The sequence below is a fragment of the Epinephelus lanceolatus genome, chromosome 8 (assembly GCF_041903045.1).
Source record: "Epinephelus lanceolatus isolate andai-2023 chromosome 8, ASM4190304v1, whole genome shotgun sequence".
NCBI lineage: Eukaryota > Metazoa > Chordata > Actinopteri > Perciformes > Serranidae > Epinephelus > Epinephelus lanceolatus.
Window position 1 is genome coordinate 31,797,727 of NC_135741.1, and position 19,080 is coordinate 31,816,806.

The following is a 19,080-nucleotide window of genomic DNA, read 5'->3' on the forward strand; positions in this document are numbered from 1 at the left end:
GGGGATTTTGTCGTAATCCCTTTCATCTCGAGGTTGACTGGTTGCTCCTTGCCAAGCATTGAGTCAATTTCTAAAATCTAGTCAAAAAACGATTGAAGGAAACTCAGCCCTGTAGTCTGATTTGTTATTGTGTTTAATGTATATCATCAATGCTGTGTTCTCCCTTTTTTTTTTTACTCTGTTTGCTACTACATTGAACTGCATGTCACAGGTGACTCCAGATGTCCGTGGACTGCAGATAAATCCAGCTTTTAGCTACATGTGGGCATATACTGTGTATTGATCCCCACACAAGGAGCATGTGGGCGTCCATTTGAACCCTTTAACTGAGACAGTCTTTCAAGTTAAAGCGAGGACGTTGAATTCAGTACCTGATGTTGCGTCTCATGTGTGCCGGTTTGGAGCTTCTCTTCTTGGGTCCCATCAGGGCGGAGGGAGGGGAGGGACTTTGGCTGGCCGACCTGGATCGGGGTCTAGAAGCAGGCTGGGAGGGAGGAGGGTGGGCCGGCGTCTCCCCTGAAGGTGAGGTAGATGGGGGAGGGGTACACTGCCATGCAGCCGAGTCGCCTCCCTGAGCCTCATTCTCTGAGCTGAAGGGGGCGCTGTGGGACTGGTCTGTGTGGGGAAGACAGGTGGAAAATTAGTGATCATTATTTAAAGCGAAATAAAAAAAAAGGACAAACTGTGACAGGGCATGATTATCAGTTTATAATCTTATCATCCATGATTCTAAAGAAATTTACAAACAGGCCAAAATTACTAGCAGTATTCTGCAAAGAATGAGACTGCCCTAAGACAAATAGTAAAATTTCAACATACAAAAATAAAGCCAAGATTAAGGAATAATTTCTGAATCAAATCTCAAAACATTCAGACCTGTAGTATTTTCACTGTTCTATAGTGCACACCTGACTTTGATTCTGAAGCATGAAACCCGCTGTTTTATGTATGTCTATGAAATACTGTACATACTATGTTAAAGTTAGCATAAAAAATCCACTATTTTGTGATTAATTTCCCATCATTTCACAAATAACCAAACTCAGAAAAGCTTCATGGCTTGTATAACAGTTAGTGACTCAGTGGAAATGGCATGAAACCGCTTGTTAGCATGACGGCTTCACAACTCAAAAACATTTAAACCATGAAAAACTAAGAATGGTCACATCCAGGACACCCCTCTCTTAAAGACAAGGACGGTGTCTGCTTATAACTGATCTCAGCGCTGGCTTCACCTGAAGTCACACACCTATTAATTATAACTGTCAGTTAACAGGACAATATAAATCATTTTAATGAATCATTAGGTGATGTCAACAATGCAAAATCAAACATGCGCATCATCTCAGTAAAGCACGTAACCAATCTTTGCATGATATGTTCACTGTGCTGGTAAACATATTGTTTAAATATGCTCAGATGGGTTTGCCACAGGTGTGGATGACACCCCTACTGTAGTCAGATATACAAGATCAAATGGTTAAATGTCACTCTATACACAGACCCGTACAGGTATTCTTATATCCAACAGGACTTGTTTTGTCGAGCTGCTGACATTTTTCTAAACATGCATGTTTACTGTGTTTGAAATGGAAACTCCCAACAACCTGCTTTGACTCACTGGAACTGCTGTTGCCAGCCGGAGCCTGTGAGGATTTAAGTTTTCAAATGTATTCAAACTGACATTAAACTAAACTACATATGCGAAACAGCATGAAGAAGATTTCTCTCATCCTGAGCCAAAGCACACTCCAATAAAAACACATCATGAAAATGGCACTGTATGGCACCTTTAACTCTGTTTGTCTTATTTCTATTCCTCGATCTTTTCCTAAACTCGTCTTTATTTCTAGTTTTCTCCATGTCCTCTTCTGCCTGTGTTTCAATTTCACCTTTCTTCTTCTTCTTCTTCTTCTTCTTCTTCTCTCCTCCTCCTCTCTCTCTAAGTTGTTCTGGCAGAGACACACTGAACCAGATCTGAGGCTTATGTAAGAGCTGGATCATAAATATGGACGGCTTATGAAACACAAGACAGGACACAAACACTAACACACACACACGCACACACACACACACACACACAAATGTGTAGTTCAGCCAAGAATCTGCCTGGGATGACGGGACAAACAAGGACACACTGCCACCACACACATGATTTTCAGTTAAAACCACACACACACACGCACCCATAGAAATACATTCAAGACGTGTTCACTGCATGACGCCTGGCAAACCCAAATTTCAGCACATGCATGCGCACACACACACAGACACACACACACAAATAGACAACACACACACTCAACATAATGGAGCATAGACGCTGGTGATGAGCTCACTGCATGTTGAAAAACAACTTACATAAAACGCCCCTTCAGTCCATCTACGTGATAACAAACTTCTTGATCTGGCTGCTAATGACAGCAGCCTGTCTTTGTGTGTATGTGTTTGTGAGTGTGTGTGTGTGTGCGTGTGTGTGTGTGTGTGTGGTATGCTTATGTGTCTCAGGGTGGCATTTCAAAAAACAGTTTACTTGCAATCCTTGATTATTGTGATATCACATTAGTTACTGCCTGAGAGATATAAAAAAAGTTTCATTAAATCACAGATGTAATAAAATACATTTAAAAATACATTTAGAGTCCTAGTACCTCCACCCATAAAAATTTTGTGGCAGACGTGCTACACCAGAGGTCTTCACAACTCGGGTTCACTCACAAACAGTGCTGACTCTGGACTCACATTGGGCTAGTTCCAAATTATGAATACACATATCAGTCTAATTGTACTTTTATGTTAAAATAAATTCATGCACGTCAGATTTAGGTAGATTTTTCACACAGACTGGGTCCAAAAGACTTTTTTGAATACCCTGCTAACACACAAACAAACAGGACTGGAGACACAAACAACTTTGGCTAAGCTAAACATAAGAACAGATGAATATTTCTAATATGTTTCTTTAGGCTACAAATACTATTCCTCTTCAGATAATAATGTAAAGTGGCTATTTTAAAACCATGTTCTTGTTCAAGTTATTTCAATCAAAGAAAAAAAAGAAAAGGAAAAACAGGAAACATAATTTCCTGTACGCCACATTTCCAGGAATGAGCTGCCAAACATTGTGTGTCTGGAACAGTAAATGTAAAAGCTTTAATGACACTGGACACAAGTTTATAGTTATTATGTCCTATAGAGATAAGAGCAGCAAAACACATGAAGATGTCCCAGACTGGATTTACACATCCCCGTTTTACCCTCTCCTCCCTCCAACTCAACCTTACAGAACAGTTATATAACGATTCCTGAAATGCACAGAGCCTCAACATCAACACACACACACACACACACACACACACACACACACACACACACACACTGTGAGCACTCTAAAGAGACACTCAGGGGGCAGACAGGAAAGGAAAGAGGAGAGGGGAGTGAGATGAAAGCGAGGTCATCATTCAAAGAGAGAGAGATGCACTTCAGAGTGAGAGGGGGTGGACACACACACACACACACACACACACACATATACACACACATTAAAAAAAAACAGCGGTGACACACACAAACAAGCACACACAGACGTAGATTATGGGAAGCAGGACTGTTTCCTCTGCTTGGGTCAAGAGGACAACAAGTTCTGGAATTATTCACCAGAGAGAGAGAGAGAGAGTGTAAACCAGGCAAATGTCTGGTGTTTGGCCCCCCACAGTCTAGGATTGCCTCCATTAACCTACAACTAAAGCCCCATTTCCTCCAAGCAGTACGGCATGGTTCAGTTCAGTTCGATACGCTTTTTTTTTTTTTTTTTTTTTTCCTCTCAGTATGCTTGTTTCCACCATGAAAAGTTTTAGATGGTATCAATGGCACCGCTCTGTACTGTCCCCATTTTTGGTGATCCCTCTGTTGGGGTACCTAGCACACAGATCTGGTGTTAAGAGGTGGAGCTGTGAACACTGCAGTCTACTGATTGGTCAATAGCAGGCGGTCGCTCTGCTCAGGGCCCAGTTGTGTGTCAGGTTTTTTTTTTTTAAGATATTTTGTGGGCATGTTTAAGCCTTTAATCGATAGGACAGATGAGCATGAAGGCGGGAGAGAGAGAGGGAGTGACATGCAGCAAAGGGCCACAGGCTGGAGTCGAACCCGGGCCGCTGCGGCAACAGCCTTGTACATGGGGTGCCTGCTCTACCACTAAGCCACCGACGCCCTGCGTGTGTCAGTTTTATTAGCAGACTGTAAATATAAATGAAAGGATGACTCAGTGCCTCTTGCAGCAGCTGTTGTCGGAGTAAAAAATAACTTAATTCACTGGGCCGACTGCAGGCGACTTGTAATGTTACTCAATGCATGAGGTGCAGACATGAATCAATCAACACACCTTAAATTTCACTTTAACAACTTTGACCATCACTGTTTTATATGACATACGATTTTACATAGATTAATTTTGGCCGGGTTATATGAACTGCATATATTCTAATCCTCACTCTGAGAAAAACAAGGGTTGTTGAGCGCTGTTCCTGTGGGCTACGGCAACACTGAACCCCTGAACTTGCCTTAATAGGACTAAGTGCACAAACCCGCTATTTTCTAAATATTCCATGGAGAGAGTCTCTCACTGCAGCCTGTTTTATTTTGTTCTGAAAATGTCGGCGTGCAGCCTCGTTCTGTGGATGATAAGCAAGGTGCAGACTTCTATCTGTGTCACCAGTGATGAGGAAATACAGTGAGTGCTAGATGGAGCAGTGAGTGACAACAACCCCACCCACATTTGTACTGTTTGCGGTGGAAACACTAAGCGGATCTAGGGTCTAGGTACCATGTCTGAAGGGTAACTTTTGGTTCCACACAAGGTACCACACCGAAAGTGTTTGGTGGAAACAGGGCTTAATAGACTGACTTTTGTTGTGGCATGAGGCCTTTATCAGAATATATATGAACATGCAATACTAAAGAAAAAATAACAAAAATGAGAACAAATAAGAGAAACAGTAGTAAAGATAATGTAGTGCAGGAGAAGCACACCCGTTTCCTAATAATTCCACCTGTTTCTGATTTCTGTTACCAGTAAAGATTTATAGGAGTAGGATGTGGTGGAGCAGGCCATTAGCAGACTGGCTGACAGAGTCCAAACATTTAACAACCACTTTAATGGTTTTACCAGATAAATTTATCTGTTTCAGAAGAGATAAGGACCTCCGGTCGGCTGTGAGAGCAGCTGAAGAGGAGACTCAGTATCAGCATCAGGACAACTTTATGTTGTTTGGCTTGTGTTCATGTATCCGTCTCCAGCACTAAAATGATTAGTTGAGTTATGACATTAATAGTTAATCAAGAGAAAATGATCTGCCCCTTTCAAGTGATTGTTGTCTACAGCAAAGTCAATTAAAGAACATAATATACATGTGTACATCATCATTGCAGGAAACTAGATGTGTTTAAGTATGAAATATTTACAATAAGCAGCACTGTCACAAATTGGTCTAATTATGGAAAAAGAAATGAAGCAAACAAATAAAAAACAGATGCAATTGGAAGATGTTGAGCTCGGAGACTGCGGTGGGCATTTTTCTGTATTTTCTGCCATTACAAGACAATTAAAAAAATAAAAAGATGAATTGAAAATGAAAATAATTGTTATGTGTACAGTTACAAAAGACTGCCAAGATAATGTCCTTACCTTTGAGGTTGGTTTTTTATATCAAAGCGAGGACACTTATGTAACATTTGTCACTTTGAAAAACAAGCTGGCACTCAGCCGACCACTTGTTTCTGTTTCACAGTACAAAAAGTACTACGTAAGAACTACATTTTAAGAGAAATCCAGCAGAAGAAAATGCAGGAAAACAAGTTTCATAAACTCTGGGTACTAACACTTTTCTGTACCTCTATACCCTCTCATCCTGTCACTGCTATATTAATGTGTCTCTTTCCAGGTGCTCACAGGAATAAACTCAACTTCTGAAAAATTAGAGGAGACGCCAAGACGGTGAACGATCGGAGGTTTGAACAGAAACTGGTACATTTATAACTGAGCAGCTGTGACTTTGTTTTAGAGCAGTTTGGAAGCTGTCAAGGTGAAGTGCCACACACACACACACAGTCACACACTGTCACATAGATAAAGATAGACATACAGATTCATACACAAAAACCTGCAAACACACACACCTTGGGGAGACTCTTATCACAATATGACCAGACAGTAGGGACAGATTATACAACAAAAACACTCTCACACACACCAATGCACATAATTCCTTACATAACTAATGAATCATTCCATACTCGCCACTAAGGACCCAAGAAACCGAGACTTGAATCATGCTAAACAAGCAAACACACACGTTTTGGGTGCTGTGGAAATGATAACTGCGTTCTGAACATTCCGGCCAGTGTAGTGGGATCCTTCTAGCCTAGATCTGTGGCACTGATAATCACTAAACACACCCAATTTAATCAAGTGATAACATTCTAACTGCGTGTTACGACACAAGAATAGTGGCCTTCTAATCAAAATGGCCACTCTGATAAAAAGTACGTCAAACACATTACATAACGCTTTAAAAAATCACAACTGCTGATTGTATGAACAAACAGTGAAAAAGTGTTTGAGAGATTTGCGTTAACTTCTTGTAAACATGAGACTGAGCATTTCTCAGTGAAAAGGGCACAAAACAAACCTCCTTTCAAGCCTGCAGAAGAAGAATGTTTGCTATTTAAATGATGGTAGCACTTTCAACTAATGAAGTGAGTAACATCACCCAGCTCATCATAGTGCAATGTTGTGCTGGGGAACCTTTGGTCCTGGCTTTCATATGGATGCAACATGATGCACACCGCCTACCTTAACACTGTTGCAGACCAAGTACCCCACCCCCTCTTGACAACAGCACTCCCTGAAAGCAGTGACCCCTCCAGCAGGACAATGTGCCATGCCACACTTCAAAAGCTGTTCAGGAATGGTCTGAGGAGGAACTTGACAAAAAGCTCAAGGCGTCGACCCGGCCTCTTTACTTCCCAGATCGCAATCTGATCAAGCTTCCAAGGGATATGCTGCTCCCCCGCCTCACAACCCATTGGACTCAAAGGAACCACCACCAATGCCCTGGTGCCAGACATCACAGGTCATCCCCAAAGGTGTCTACGCCTTGACATGTCAAAGCCAAGTCCGATCAAAAGAGGTCCCACTGTGGATGGGAATTGGTTCTGGGGTCTCATGGATGCTCGTTGGGATTGAAAACTGGGGAATGTGGAGGCCAGGTCAACACCTTGAGCTCTTTGTAACGTTTCTCGGGCCATTCCTGAACAGTTTTTGCATGGTGGTAAGGTGCATTATCCTGCTGGGGGAGCACCACCATTCAGGAGTGCCATTACCATTAAGGCAGGGTACTTGGTCTGTAACAGTGTTTGGGTGAGTGGAGTGTGTCAAATGGCATCCACATGAGTGTCCGAACCCAAGGTCTCCCTGCAGTACATTGTGCTGTAACGAGATGATCAATGTTGTTCACTTCACTTGTCAGTGGTTTTGATGTGATGGTCAAATTAAAATTTTCTTTCCTTAATTAGCTGGACGGATAACAAGTCCACAAACAATCTGCTTGTTGTTAAGCTGATTACAATGACTTCATGTGTTCTCTGAAAATGCAGACTTGCACCAAAGCCTTTTTGTTGTACTGTGACTTGGGGAAATTTGGAATCACTGAGTTTTGTTTGGCTGACAACTGAGGAAAGCTTTGTAACTCTAATGTCTGTCATCTCTGCATTTTAACTCCAGCTGAAAAAAAAAATGGTTGGAAGGAAAACTGCTTGGATTTATCAGAATTCAGAGTAACTTGTTGCTAATTTGGCAACAGCTCACACTTCAACTGCAGTAACTAGTTGTTGGTTTTAATTCTGGTCTTAACTCAGCTTCAGAGGCCTGCCCGCCTCATTAAGAAACACTCCCTTGTGCATAAGTCCAATGAAGGTGTTATCTTAAGGTGACAATTGGATTTGGGGAGCCAATTGTTGCTAAGAGACTGAGTCAAACTCAAGTATTCTGCTGCAAGTGATAAGCAGAAGTAGAAAGCAAAACAATCGTGACGAGGCGTAGGCAACATGAGATGATGATGAAGTATGAATGCAGCCGAGCCCTCAACCTCTATCACCACACGCTGAGCAGAGAACGTGAGAAAGTGTCTTGATGCAATGCTGAATCATCGGCAGTCAGCGAGTGTCACAGAGTAAATAAGCACCCGCAGCAAATTTTCTAAGCCATTAATTTGGTCAGTTGGACACTCCCTGTGGGCTTGAGACTTGCTGCTCTGCACAAAAAAGCAACACAACATGTACTTGAGAGATATGTGGCTCTGAAGAATGTGAGGCCATTGGCAACAAAATCATGGTTACTGTGTGTTTGTGTGTGTCTGTCTCAGAGGGGGGTTGCAGTGGGGAAATGTCTTCTGTAACCACGAGGTTATGTAACCGCATCTACGTATATGTTAGGTGTTTATATAACTGCTTGCACTGTGCTGACGAACACAACACTGCATCGGCGTGTGTTGGTGGCTTTCCCTCAAGTGTGTCAGTGATTTAAAGAGAAGAAAAAGAGAGACCACAGAAAAGATTAAAAAACTACAGGAAGCAAAAGAGAAACCAAACATGGTGTCCACAGAGCGGATGCCTACAGTATCTAAAAGCAGCAATATACCATATACGAAAACCTCGGAATGTGTTTTCCCATCAACTCCTCTGTGGTCCGTCCGACAAATTTGTGTTACTCTTAGGTGTGAAAACCCTTTAAACCCTCACTGGATAAATTCAGGCTGTTTTCTTGGCTCTGTAAAAAAACTGTTAGTGATAGAAAGTGTTCACCCAACAGCAATGAAAACAGCTTGTGCTGAATACGGTTTTCTTCTTGCTCTTCAGAGAAAACAGAAAAAACTTCTTAGAACAGATGGATAAACGACTGCCCTCGAGCTCCAAACACCAGTAAAGATTATAATCTGTAAAAGTCTTCAGATAAAACATTTTCTGAGCTGCTCCATTAATAATTACTACAAACTGTGACAGAGCTGAGAGTGATCTCCCCGCGAGGATCTAGTTTTTTTAGAAAACTGTAAACCACAACCCTGAACCCCTGAACTAAGGTGCCACTGTTTTCAGGTGTGTGTGTGTGTGTTTTCCAGTGGCTTCTTTAACAAACAAATCCATATTTTAATGTCTCAACTCTCCTGCCTCTGCTTCTCTTCGCTGTGAGCCACTGACCTGCATACTAAAATAAATGAAAGGACATAAGTGGACAGGCTATCTGTGTCTCGCCCTCTGACTGTCTACGCAAGCAGATTATAGATGACGGCAGTTATTTACTACAGCACGGCGGAGAATCCTCCATGTCACACACGTCTCACAGACACACACACACATCCAGAGGACAAACTGTCTGGTTATCCAACACAGACGGGGATTCCAGGAAGTAGACAGGAAATGGAGGGATACAGAATTCGTTGTAGCAGCATTTTCTGTGGTTTCCAGGGAGAAAAGTGATGAATGAATTCTTTGCCCTGTCTATTAGGAACTATAAATATATGTATTCTCTCACAGTTATTCAACATGTTTTGGAAAACTTCAGTGGAGATTGTGTAACGGCTGACGTTTGAAATGCCATTGAGAGGGGCAGCTTTTGTTGCAAAGAGTCTGAGGCAAAATGCCAGATTTGAAATGAGAGTTCTTGTTGAGGGAATCACTGATTAATGATTCCATTAAACCCCCCTTATGTAATTAGCATGGACACACTGATATCTCTTAAAGGAAGAGATTTAATAAATGTGAAATCTGCTAAGGAGATTGCAAGTGGCAGCCTCTGGCTGAAACTGAAGCCAACATCTGCAGTTTCTGTAATGGCCACTTGAAGCTGGCTCCAAAAATGAGTCAGTCCACACAGACCCCCATGTTAAAAGTCACAACTTAACAGCAGCAATCAACATGTTTACAGTCTGGTACAAAAGACGGTTTGGTCTCTAAAGCTAATTTTAACATTCATGACAACTGGACAGGGAGTGACTTTTACATAACTCACCGGTTTACATTTTATTAAGGTCTAAAGTTATGCATATTTAAGGGTGAGTATGCTTGAGTGACAGGCTCTCTCCGAGGCATCACTAAAGTCTATGAGTCAGATCCACCCCTCACTCCTCTACAACTCTACCCTCTCATCCAAATATGGTCACTTCTGGATCCAGAAAAGGAAGATGGCAACAGCCAAAATGCCAGACTCCAAGCTTTTAAACAGGAGTCCATTTACCAATGGGCGACATCGCGGTACTAGGTCCATTACTTTATACAGTCTACAGGAGATGCCATCGACATGTCAGGCATTATCAGTTTGGATTTTTTAAATATAAAGACATTTCTTACCTGTATTTATTCAGAGGGTTTTGATATGGATTTTTAAAATTGGAACTTGAATAAATCATGCCAAATTAAAAAAAACAAACAAACAAACAAACAAAAAAAAAAAAAATGTCTGAAAAAGGGGGTTTTAAAATACAATTTGCAACTAAATCAGAGTTTGTATTATATTTCAAAGTAGGAGGAGGACCTTGTTCCAGTTAACTATGGTGGTCAGCATCTTCCTGCAGCAGGAAACACAACCAACCTTTAATGTAAGGTTAAGGTGTGGTGGACATTAAATTGAGGTAAGAAAATCAGCTTAAACTGATTTTATCATTTTTCAAAAACATCATTCTCTTTCTATGATAGTTGGTAAAAAAGAGCGTCTACTATGAGGTAACCAGGATATACGTATCACTACCTCTCTACTCTACATGGACCTATTCATGTACATATTTCTATCACAGTTGTATCACTCTGCTCCAATCGTTATACGTGAAATCAAATATGGCAGAATTACAGTTTTTTATGGTCTTACCTGACCCGCTCCTCCTCTTCACATCTATCTATTTCTCATTTTCTCACCTCTCACTTGTCCTCCTTTCTTTGCTCATCTGTCTGAATCTACCTGCCGACACCTCCTTCTCCTCCTCCTCTTTAATTACCCAGCTGCACTTGTCTGAATTAAATCTACTTTCATTTCTCCCTCACACCTTCCCTCTCTATTCACCTGCCACTTCTTCTCCCAACCTTTACCCGTCGAGAGGAGCAGAGCGTTCTCTTGCCATATTATGTGTTATTTCTTCTCATTTTTCTTTGCGTCTCATCTCCCACCTTGCCTTTCTTCCCTCTCTCCTCTCGTCCAGGTACATGTTTGAGCGTGCTCATTGGGCTGCTGCGTCCTCTTTGTTACATAAGCTCCCCCCCTGATTGGTTATAAAACACAGAATAATGCCTCACAGGGCAGGAAGACGTTGGAGACATTCGGCATGCTGCTCTCATTACAAGGTGTAATTACATCTGTCTAACTGACTGTGCTAATTTTGACAAGCTGACATTACTTCACAATAAAGTACATTCTTTGGTAGTGTCATACTGCAAAGGTTTGGAACATTCTGTATGTTCTTAGCTTCTTGATCATGGATATGTACAGAAATATGTGACAGGCTTATGCACCTGTATTTCAATGTGGTTCATAATAGAAAATCATGGGGTCACGTCATTCAGGTTAATAGTTAATGAAAATAAGGGCAACGACCAAAAAGTTTTTTTTTTCCAAACAATGTTAAGACAAAATGGGGCACATGAGTCATGAGCGTGGTTCGTGCCTTGTTCCTACCAAATTTCACCGCAAACTGATATGACTTTAAGATATCCAGCTAATTACAATGATGTGAAACCAGGAAATCAGGAGTTTCCTTAATTTTAGAAAAAAGTATGTCTGTCTCCAGTTCAAAAGGCAGAATGAGGAGAAAAAAATCACAATGAATCTCATTTCCAATGAGAGAGTTTAACATTACGTACTTTAGTCGTGATCCACCAAAACCACAAGGCACTCCCAACCAAATAAAATCAATTCTCCGATTTGCTCTAGTACATCATTCCCTTTTATTTTAGGCCAAACTGATTTCTGGATCTCCCTAAAAACATACTTGGTAACATCTAGGGTTGAGTCCAGCTCTTGACAAGTCCAACAGAATGACAGACACGCAAGCTAACAAAGTTAAAACACATGTACACTCACTTTGTTGGGGATGAGGACAAGACAGTAAAATGTCCGTGCAAACTGAAATGTGATGGAAAAACACAGATCACAGATGGAAAAAAACAGGAAGCCTGATTTTATCTGACTGTAACCTGCCACATCCGATTCAACAAGATGTTTGTGTTACTTGTCAGAAGGGGGTCAAAATGTCAACATGACAAAAATGGAGACAGGTCATGGATGAAGGTGTTATCGAGGTCAGTAGGTTGTGTTGAGTCAAGGTTAACATGCAACACTCAAAACTTCTCTTATTCTCTTTCATATTACCACCTCAAGGCGCCTCAAGAGGATGCTGCACACAGTAAAACCTGCTTTATTAAGAGCCCCATTTGCTTCTACACACACACACACACACACACACACACACACACACACACACACACACACACAACCCGAGTCTCACTCAGACAGAAAGTTGCTCTCTAACAGACAGACAGGCCACAGACGCTGAGGCTGGTCGGACGAGGGGGGACGCTTATGTAACTGCTGCCTCTGGCTGTTACACAACCAGCGTGTTCACAAGAACCTCACGTCCTGTACGCGCACACACAAAGATGTACCGCGTCACAGACTCGCAGAACACACTCGAAAGAGCTGGCAGATGAACAGTGACATTTAAAGAACACCTAGACTTACAAACACATACATTCAAATGCACAACGGCAGATATGTTGTGATGTGTGTGTCCGTCCTGTGTGTGTGTGCAAGCATACGCGATACTGTGTGTGTGTGTGTGTGTGTGTGTGTGTTGTCAGTGTTAGGATCTTTTCGCCTCGCCCCTGCTGTTACGGAGAGCTCATACTGTTCTTTTACTTTTACGACTGTTTTCCAGACTGCAGCAACAAGAAAAATGTTGGAGATGATTTCAGGTGGACAGATCGAGCACACAGACGGACTGGTGACCAGACAAATAAGAGGATAAACAGATCAATAAATCAATCAAGGACAAGACAGACTGAAGAAGTCTGAAAACCTGACAGTCGCAATTAATGTGTTAAATCTGGTTAGAGTGATATATGAGCAAGAATTATCCATTTAGCAACAGATATTCCAGATAAAAGTCTCTTTTTCCACTTGTTTCATGAATGTTTGTTGCTCTAAACTCTGTTGCTCTGTCCACACATTCTTGTTTCACCTCATCACAGTGTCCACAGGGGTGAAGCGAGGAGAAATATCACACAGATCAGACACAGAGAAACAAACCACAGGTCTGAAAAAAAGAGAAAGAAAAAGCCGAAACCAAAGAAAAAATACTTGTGGAAAAACAGTTGTGGTTTCCTTCTGAAGACAAACCGAGATTTAACTGGGTTATGTAACTTGCCTTGACAAAGACAAAAAAAAAAAAAAAATTCGAAAGACTAATACAGCTCTCAACATGACAACACCACACACACACACACACACACACACACACACACACACACACAAATCTGACTGACACACATACCTCTCTTATATAACAGGCTGCCCTGAATGAGTTATTAAGGCTGCATTATTAGAGCGAGGCAGGTGAGTTATGAAACCCTCCCACTGTGTGCGTGTGTGTGTGCGTGTGTATCAGAGAGACGATGAGGCGGTGAGACAAACACGACAAAGAATGCAGAGAGAGGCAGAGGAAAGAAGTAGAGAGACAATGACTGTGTGGTAGCAGCACAGGGGTGAGGCGAGGTAGAACACTCTGTTTGTAGGCCAGTGTGTCACTGCTGCTGAGGAGGAGGAGGAGGAGGAGAAAGAGTAGGGAGTATGAGGAGGACACACACGCACACAGCTGGAGGCTGCCATCCATTATCACAGTGCTGGTCATACTATAGCCTGTTATATAAACCCTGGCAGCATTCAGGACACTGTGCATACTTTCAGCCTCTGAGAAATCTGACCTACTCAAACGCAAACCACGAAAAATCTTTACAGCTCCGCAAAAATGTCTGTCTTCACTCTTTAACAGGCATTTTACTCTGTCTGAATCTGTTGGGGTAGCATCAGAGTCACAGCTTGTCATTACTGCATTATGGCTTTAAATTAGTGTACTGTAAAGCTGAAATGCAATATATGTTCTTCTTCTAAAGCAATGATCAGGTGTTTTAAGACTGGCATATGCGCTTGGTGCTTCCAACAGGGGCGCTCCCAAATTTTTTTCCATGGGGCCAGACGGGGCCACTGGAAATCTTGGGGTGGCACACCAAAACCAAAAGCCATAACTGAATTTTAGAAATTCTAATATGCTGTTGAAGTCGAGGCTAGTGGAAAGCTATGTATATTGGGGGCGGCAGTAGCTCAGTCCATAGGGACTTGGGTTGGGAACCGGAGGGTCGCCTGTTTAAGTCCTCATCCAGACCAAAATATGAAGCGTGGACTGGTAGCTGGAGAGGTGCCAGTTCATCTCCTGGGCAATGCCGAGGTGCCCCTGAGCAAGGCACCGAACCCCCCAACCGCTCAGAGTGCCTGTCATGGGCAGCCCACTCTGACATCCCTCCACTTAGTGCATGTATAGGTCCAGTTTGTGCATGTGTGTGTTCATACCTGTGTGTAATTGACAACAGGGTGAAAAATTGAATTTCCCCTCGGATTAATAAAGTATATAAAATTAAAAAAAATTTCAAATGTCAATATATGAGTAAGGAATCAAACACTGATATACTGATAATGACAGTTTATTTTACAGTTGAAAATTCTTTATACACCATTCAGAACATTAACAAAGCAGCAAACTGCTATTAGCTATGTAAGTATTAAATGGAGTAATAATGTCCTGTGCAGTAAATGAAGTCACGCTCCCTCAGTGTGTGTTGTAATTCAAGCTTCTCTGTTCTTTTTTGTGGTAGACGGCCCGGCTGCGAGCGTATGTTAGTGCATGTGAGGCCCTGACTGTGTGTCCCAGTGGCTAGCTAATCGACGCTGTGCTGCAATGTGCTCATGCGATGGTTACTGCTGATAACTGCAATAGCGTTGTCGCAAAAGTGTAACGCACACCCTCTGGCTGCGGCCCCACATTACTAACATTAGCTATGTCAGCACTGTTGTTGTTGCACTGACTGCACTGTTATCACTGTTAGCTGCTAGCCACCAACTCAGGTACCTCCATGTTGAGAGCTGTGTGCAGACAATCTTGGCGCAGACTCTGAATCATAGATATGCTCTGAATGTTGTTACTATTATCTGATGTGCATTGACTAATACAGGTACAGCTAACATATTACGTTCCACTACAATCCTGTTTTATTGTGTCATGTATCTGTACATTTTTAGGCCATTTTATTTTATCAATAGTGGTCCTTTTCTTAAAAAATATAAGAATATACTTCTACGTACAGCTTTAACTTAAAGGAGCATGTTGGTTTTAAAGAGTGAAACCTTTACTGAGAATAGGTCTACTCAAGTTGAAGAACTCCACACAGAAGCCTCCAATCATTTTTGATTGTTTTCATGAGGGATGAAGCGATGATTATCTTGGAGCTGTGGTCCCCTGGCCACCCATTTGAGGCGCCACTCTCTCCCGTGCTCTAGTTTTGTATTGAATGAACCGCACTGTACTTTCTTACTGTACTTCAAGGCATCATGACTGAGATGTGATCAAAATCATTGGATACTATGAATTTCTTTAACTGAATGAAACTATTCAAATTAGCAAAGAGATTTGTAGGTTTTTTTCACCTCTACTTGCTTCCTTTGTGAAAAAACCTACGCACAGCTTTCATATGTATGTTTCAAAAAACTGAAATTGGCTACCCAGAACACCCTTTTCTGTCAGCCTGTAGGTAAGTGGTTGATCGTAGCCAATGTCATTCAGCTGTTTGTGCACATCAGTAACAATAGATGTTAATCATGACTAGACATCCTGCCATCGCTGATGTATTTTCAACATATTTTCAGTTTAGTAACTTCTTCAGCTTGTGGCAAATTACATATTTCAACTTTAAATTCAAATAATGAACCATTCAGGTGAACACAGAACAATTGTATCAGTCTCTATTCAGGTTTTAAAAGGAATAAAGGCTCTACAGGTTTTATAAATAGGTGCCATTATAATCAGGTAGTATTTGGTTGCAATGTGAAATAATGTGACTGCTGTACTGCAACACTACACAACACTGCGGCCATTTAATGAGAGAGAAAGAGAGAGAGAGAGACAGACAGACAGGGTTGAATAAGGTAAGACAGAGGAGTTTTTTCATCTGCAGGAACAAGAGACCAGTGTAGCAAAGAGAAAAAAAAACAACAGACTTGGAGATAAAATCTGCACTTATGGGGATTACATCTATAATCTATAAGACTAAAAAGCCCGAGGAGTGAGAGACAAACAGAAGAAAAAAGAAGCAGAGACGGGAGGGGAGCAGGGAACAGAGTGAACAGCATCGTGCAGCACTGAGATGAAAAAAAAAAAGGGACATCGTCCAACAAAGACAACTTTAAAAAGCAGGAAATTTACATTGAGGGAGAACAAAGAGCAGCTATATGATCTGACAGGAGGAAACAGAGGGATCAAAAACCCCAGACATTTGACAAAGACGACATCGGAAGAGTGGGAATTAGAGCCATGTGGCCGAACCAGCGAAGCCTACATCCTCTGAGCTGTGGTGTTATGAAAGCAGCCAGACTACACGTGTTCCCGGCATTTGGCCCGACCCGGCGCTGGTCTGGACAGGTTGTTCCTGCCTGGCATGCCGAGGTCAATTACAACCGAACAGAGTGTGCCGAAAGGAGGAAAAAAAAGAATCGGTACATCAAGCTCCTTCCTGTTTTATTGTGCCACAGAGGTGTTGCTGCTGTTTAACTGTTTCACTTTTTCCATTTCCCAATAAGCTGTTCGTGACTGATGGACAGATTGTATTCACAGGAAGATGTGCCAAAACACACACACACACACACACACACACACACACACACACACACACACACACACCCAACACAATAGGTTTGAGGGAGAACAGTGTGTTCTTTTAGCCTTTATCACTACGCACCATGCCACGTTTGCAGCAATGACAAGGCATCTAGTGTCCCTTTTCACAACGAGCCAAACACTCGGAGCAATCCCAGGAATTACGAACATGCAGACATTGGCTATTTCTTTATAAAAGCATCCCTGTGAATGATCCTCATGCCAACACAGTGAGAGGCATACGCATCGGAACACCGTGCACCCTGAGCAAAACCAGAACAAACTAGAAGGGCACTCAGACACAAAGCTCCACCAAAGCCTAATGCCCTGATTTGCAATGTTAATTAAAGGGAAAAGCTATTTGTGTATCAGCCCTGTGATTCAGATCTGCTCCAATATGTAATGGACCTTCCTTGGCCCATGATACACCCTTCCACCAAGTTTCATGAAAATCAGGCGAGTAGTTTTTCTGTAATCCTGCCGACAGACAAACAAACCAAACCAAAAACGCAACCTCGTTGGCGGAGGTAATGATGACTGGTTTTTGTCAGGATAAAAAGTCAAGAGTTGTGTTCACACTCCGAGTCATGATGCAACAGCGTGACCAACTACATTATCGCTGAGTTGCAGTTGAAGTGTTCATTACCTAGATACCTAGATTACCTCGACTCAACGTAATCTAAGTTTGTAATTGGTTAACAAAATATCTGGGCTTTTGATTTGTGTCTGACCTCCATTTAAACGTCACAAATTTGCTTCCCTGTGTGCACCGCAATGCACAAAAAGCTAGCATAGCATCAGCTAACTGAATAAACTAAATAACACATTACCACAGCTAGAAACAAAAACACGTATTTGTAGAACGTCACGCCTGTCCGCAGCGACAAGTGTAAGGCAACAGTTTGTAGTGTCGACTAAGACACACTTTTGTTCGAACTATTCAACAATTCAGCACCAGTTGTCATTTATATTCCGGGATACATGAGCTATAAATGCTTTGTAATCTTCAGTGATGCATTTTGCATTGTTTCGCCTCTGTACTCTGAACCCACCGCGATTTAAAATGAAACAATGGCTGTAAGTGTTGGCCTATAGCTTTGATTCAAGTGTTCCCATCTATATTGGATGAACGCCAAAGGACATTTAGTACAATGCAACAGGAAAAGGATACTTAACATACAGATGAGGTAACCAAAGAGTTTTTTTAGGGTCAAACTTTAGTCTCATGACCTTAATCCACCTCATCATAGGCTCACCCTCTGAGGGTCTGCGTCTGTGAGGCAGAGACACTGGATGGTCAATTTATATCTGACTGTCGAAGTTTATATTAACTTGCCCATTTACTTGAGTGCCCTAAAACTGGGAGACAATGTATAAATGGGGTTGTAATTCTTGCACTGTTTGTACTGGATGTAAACACCCTTAAATTAAAGCTGTTTAAGCAGACTTTAACTTTAAATCTAAAGTGCAGAGACAGCATAAGAAATATCAGCGCACTACCATTTACAGACAGCACTTCACTGCAGATGAAAACCTTAAGAGTCACAAAAAGATGCGCAAAACAACTACGAGATCCTTTAAAAGTAATTTAAGACCTTTTGTGGCACAGATCTTTGACAATATCTATGAAATAGTCACAGGATTTTGTGCATGTGGGATCGTCAATGAGGTCTTAAAGGATTTGTTTGATGAGAAGGGAGCAGGGATTTCATTTATTAATATTACTGACCTGAAATAAGTTTACACATGAGCCTTTATGGTGTAAATTCATGGCGCAAATCACTGCAAATAGCATTAAAATATTCTATTAAAGGGAAAAAGAAACAAATAATGATATACATTTACTGCATTATGCATACATATGTGAACTCTCTCATATGGCTGTATGTAAAACACACAACTCCAAAATAACAATACTAGGAATAAAATCCAAGCAATGATCCAAAGTGCCTATGTGTGTATTGCACTTACTCTTCAAATATTTTACTTCTATTCATGAAGATAAACTGCAGACTGCGGCGGCACTCTGTCCCTGCCTGCCTCCTCACGCGCTTACCCCCCT

General features: G+C 41.7%; 1 protein-coding gene across 3 annotated transcripts in view; it reads right to left on the bottom strand.

Annotated features, from left to right (window-relative positions):
* The window catches only part of LOC117258922 (helicase ARIP4-like), a 99,185-nt gene that overhangs the window by 19,501 nt on the left and 60,604 nt on the right, over positions 1 to 19,080 (bottom strand). For all 3 annotated transcript variants that reach the window (XM_033630165.2, XM_078170197.1, XM_033630166.2), the window contains one exon: positions 372 to 615. In XM_033630165.2, coding sequence (XP_033486056.1) covers positions 372 to 615 — 244 coding nt within the window. The remainder of the gene's footprint in view (positions 1 to 371; positions 616 to 19,080) is intronic.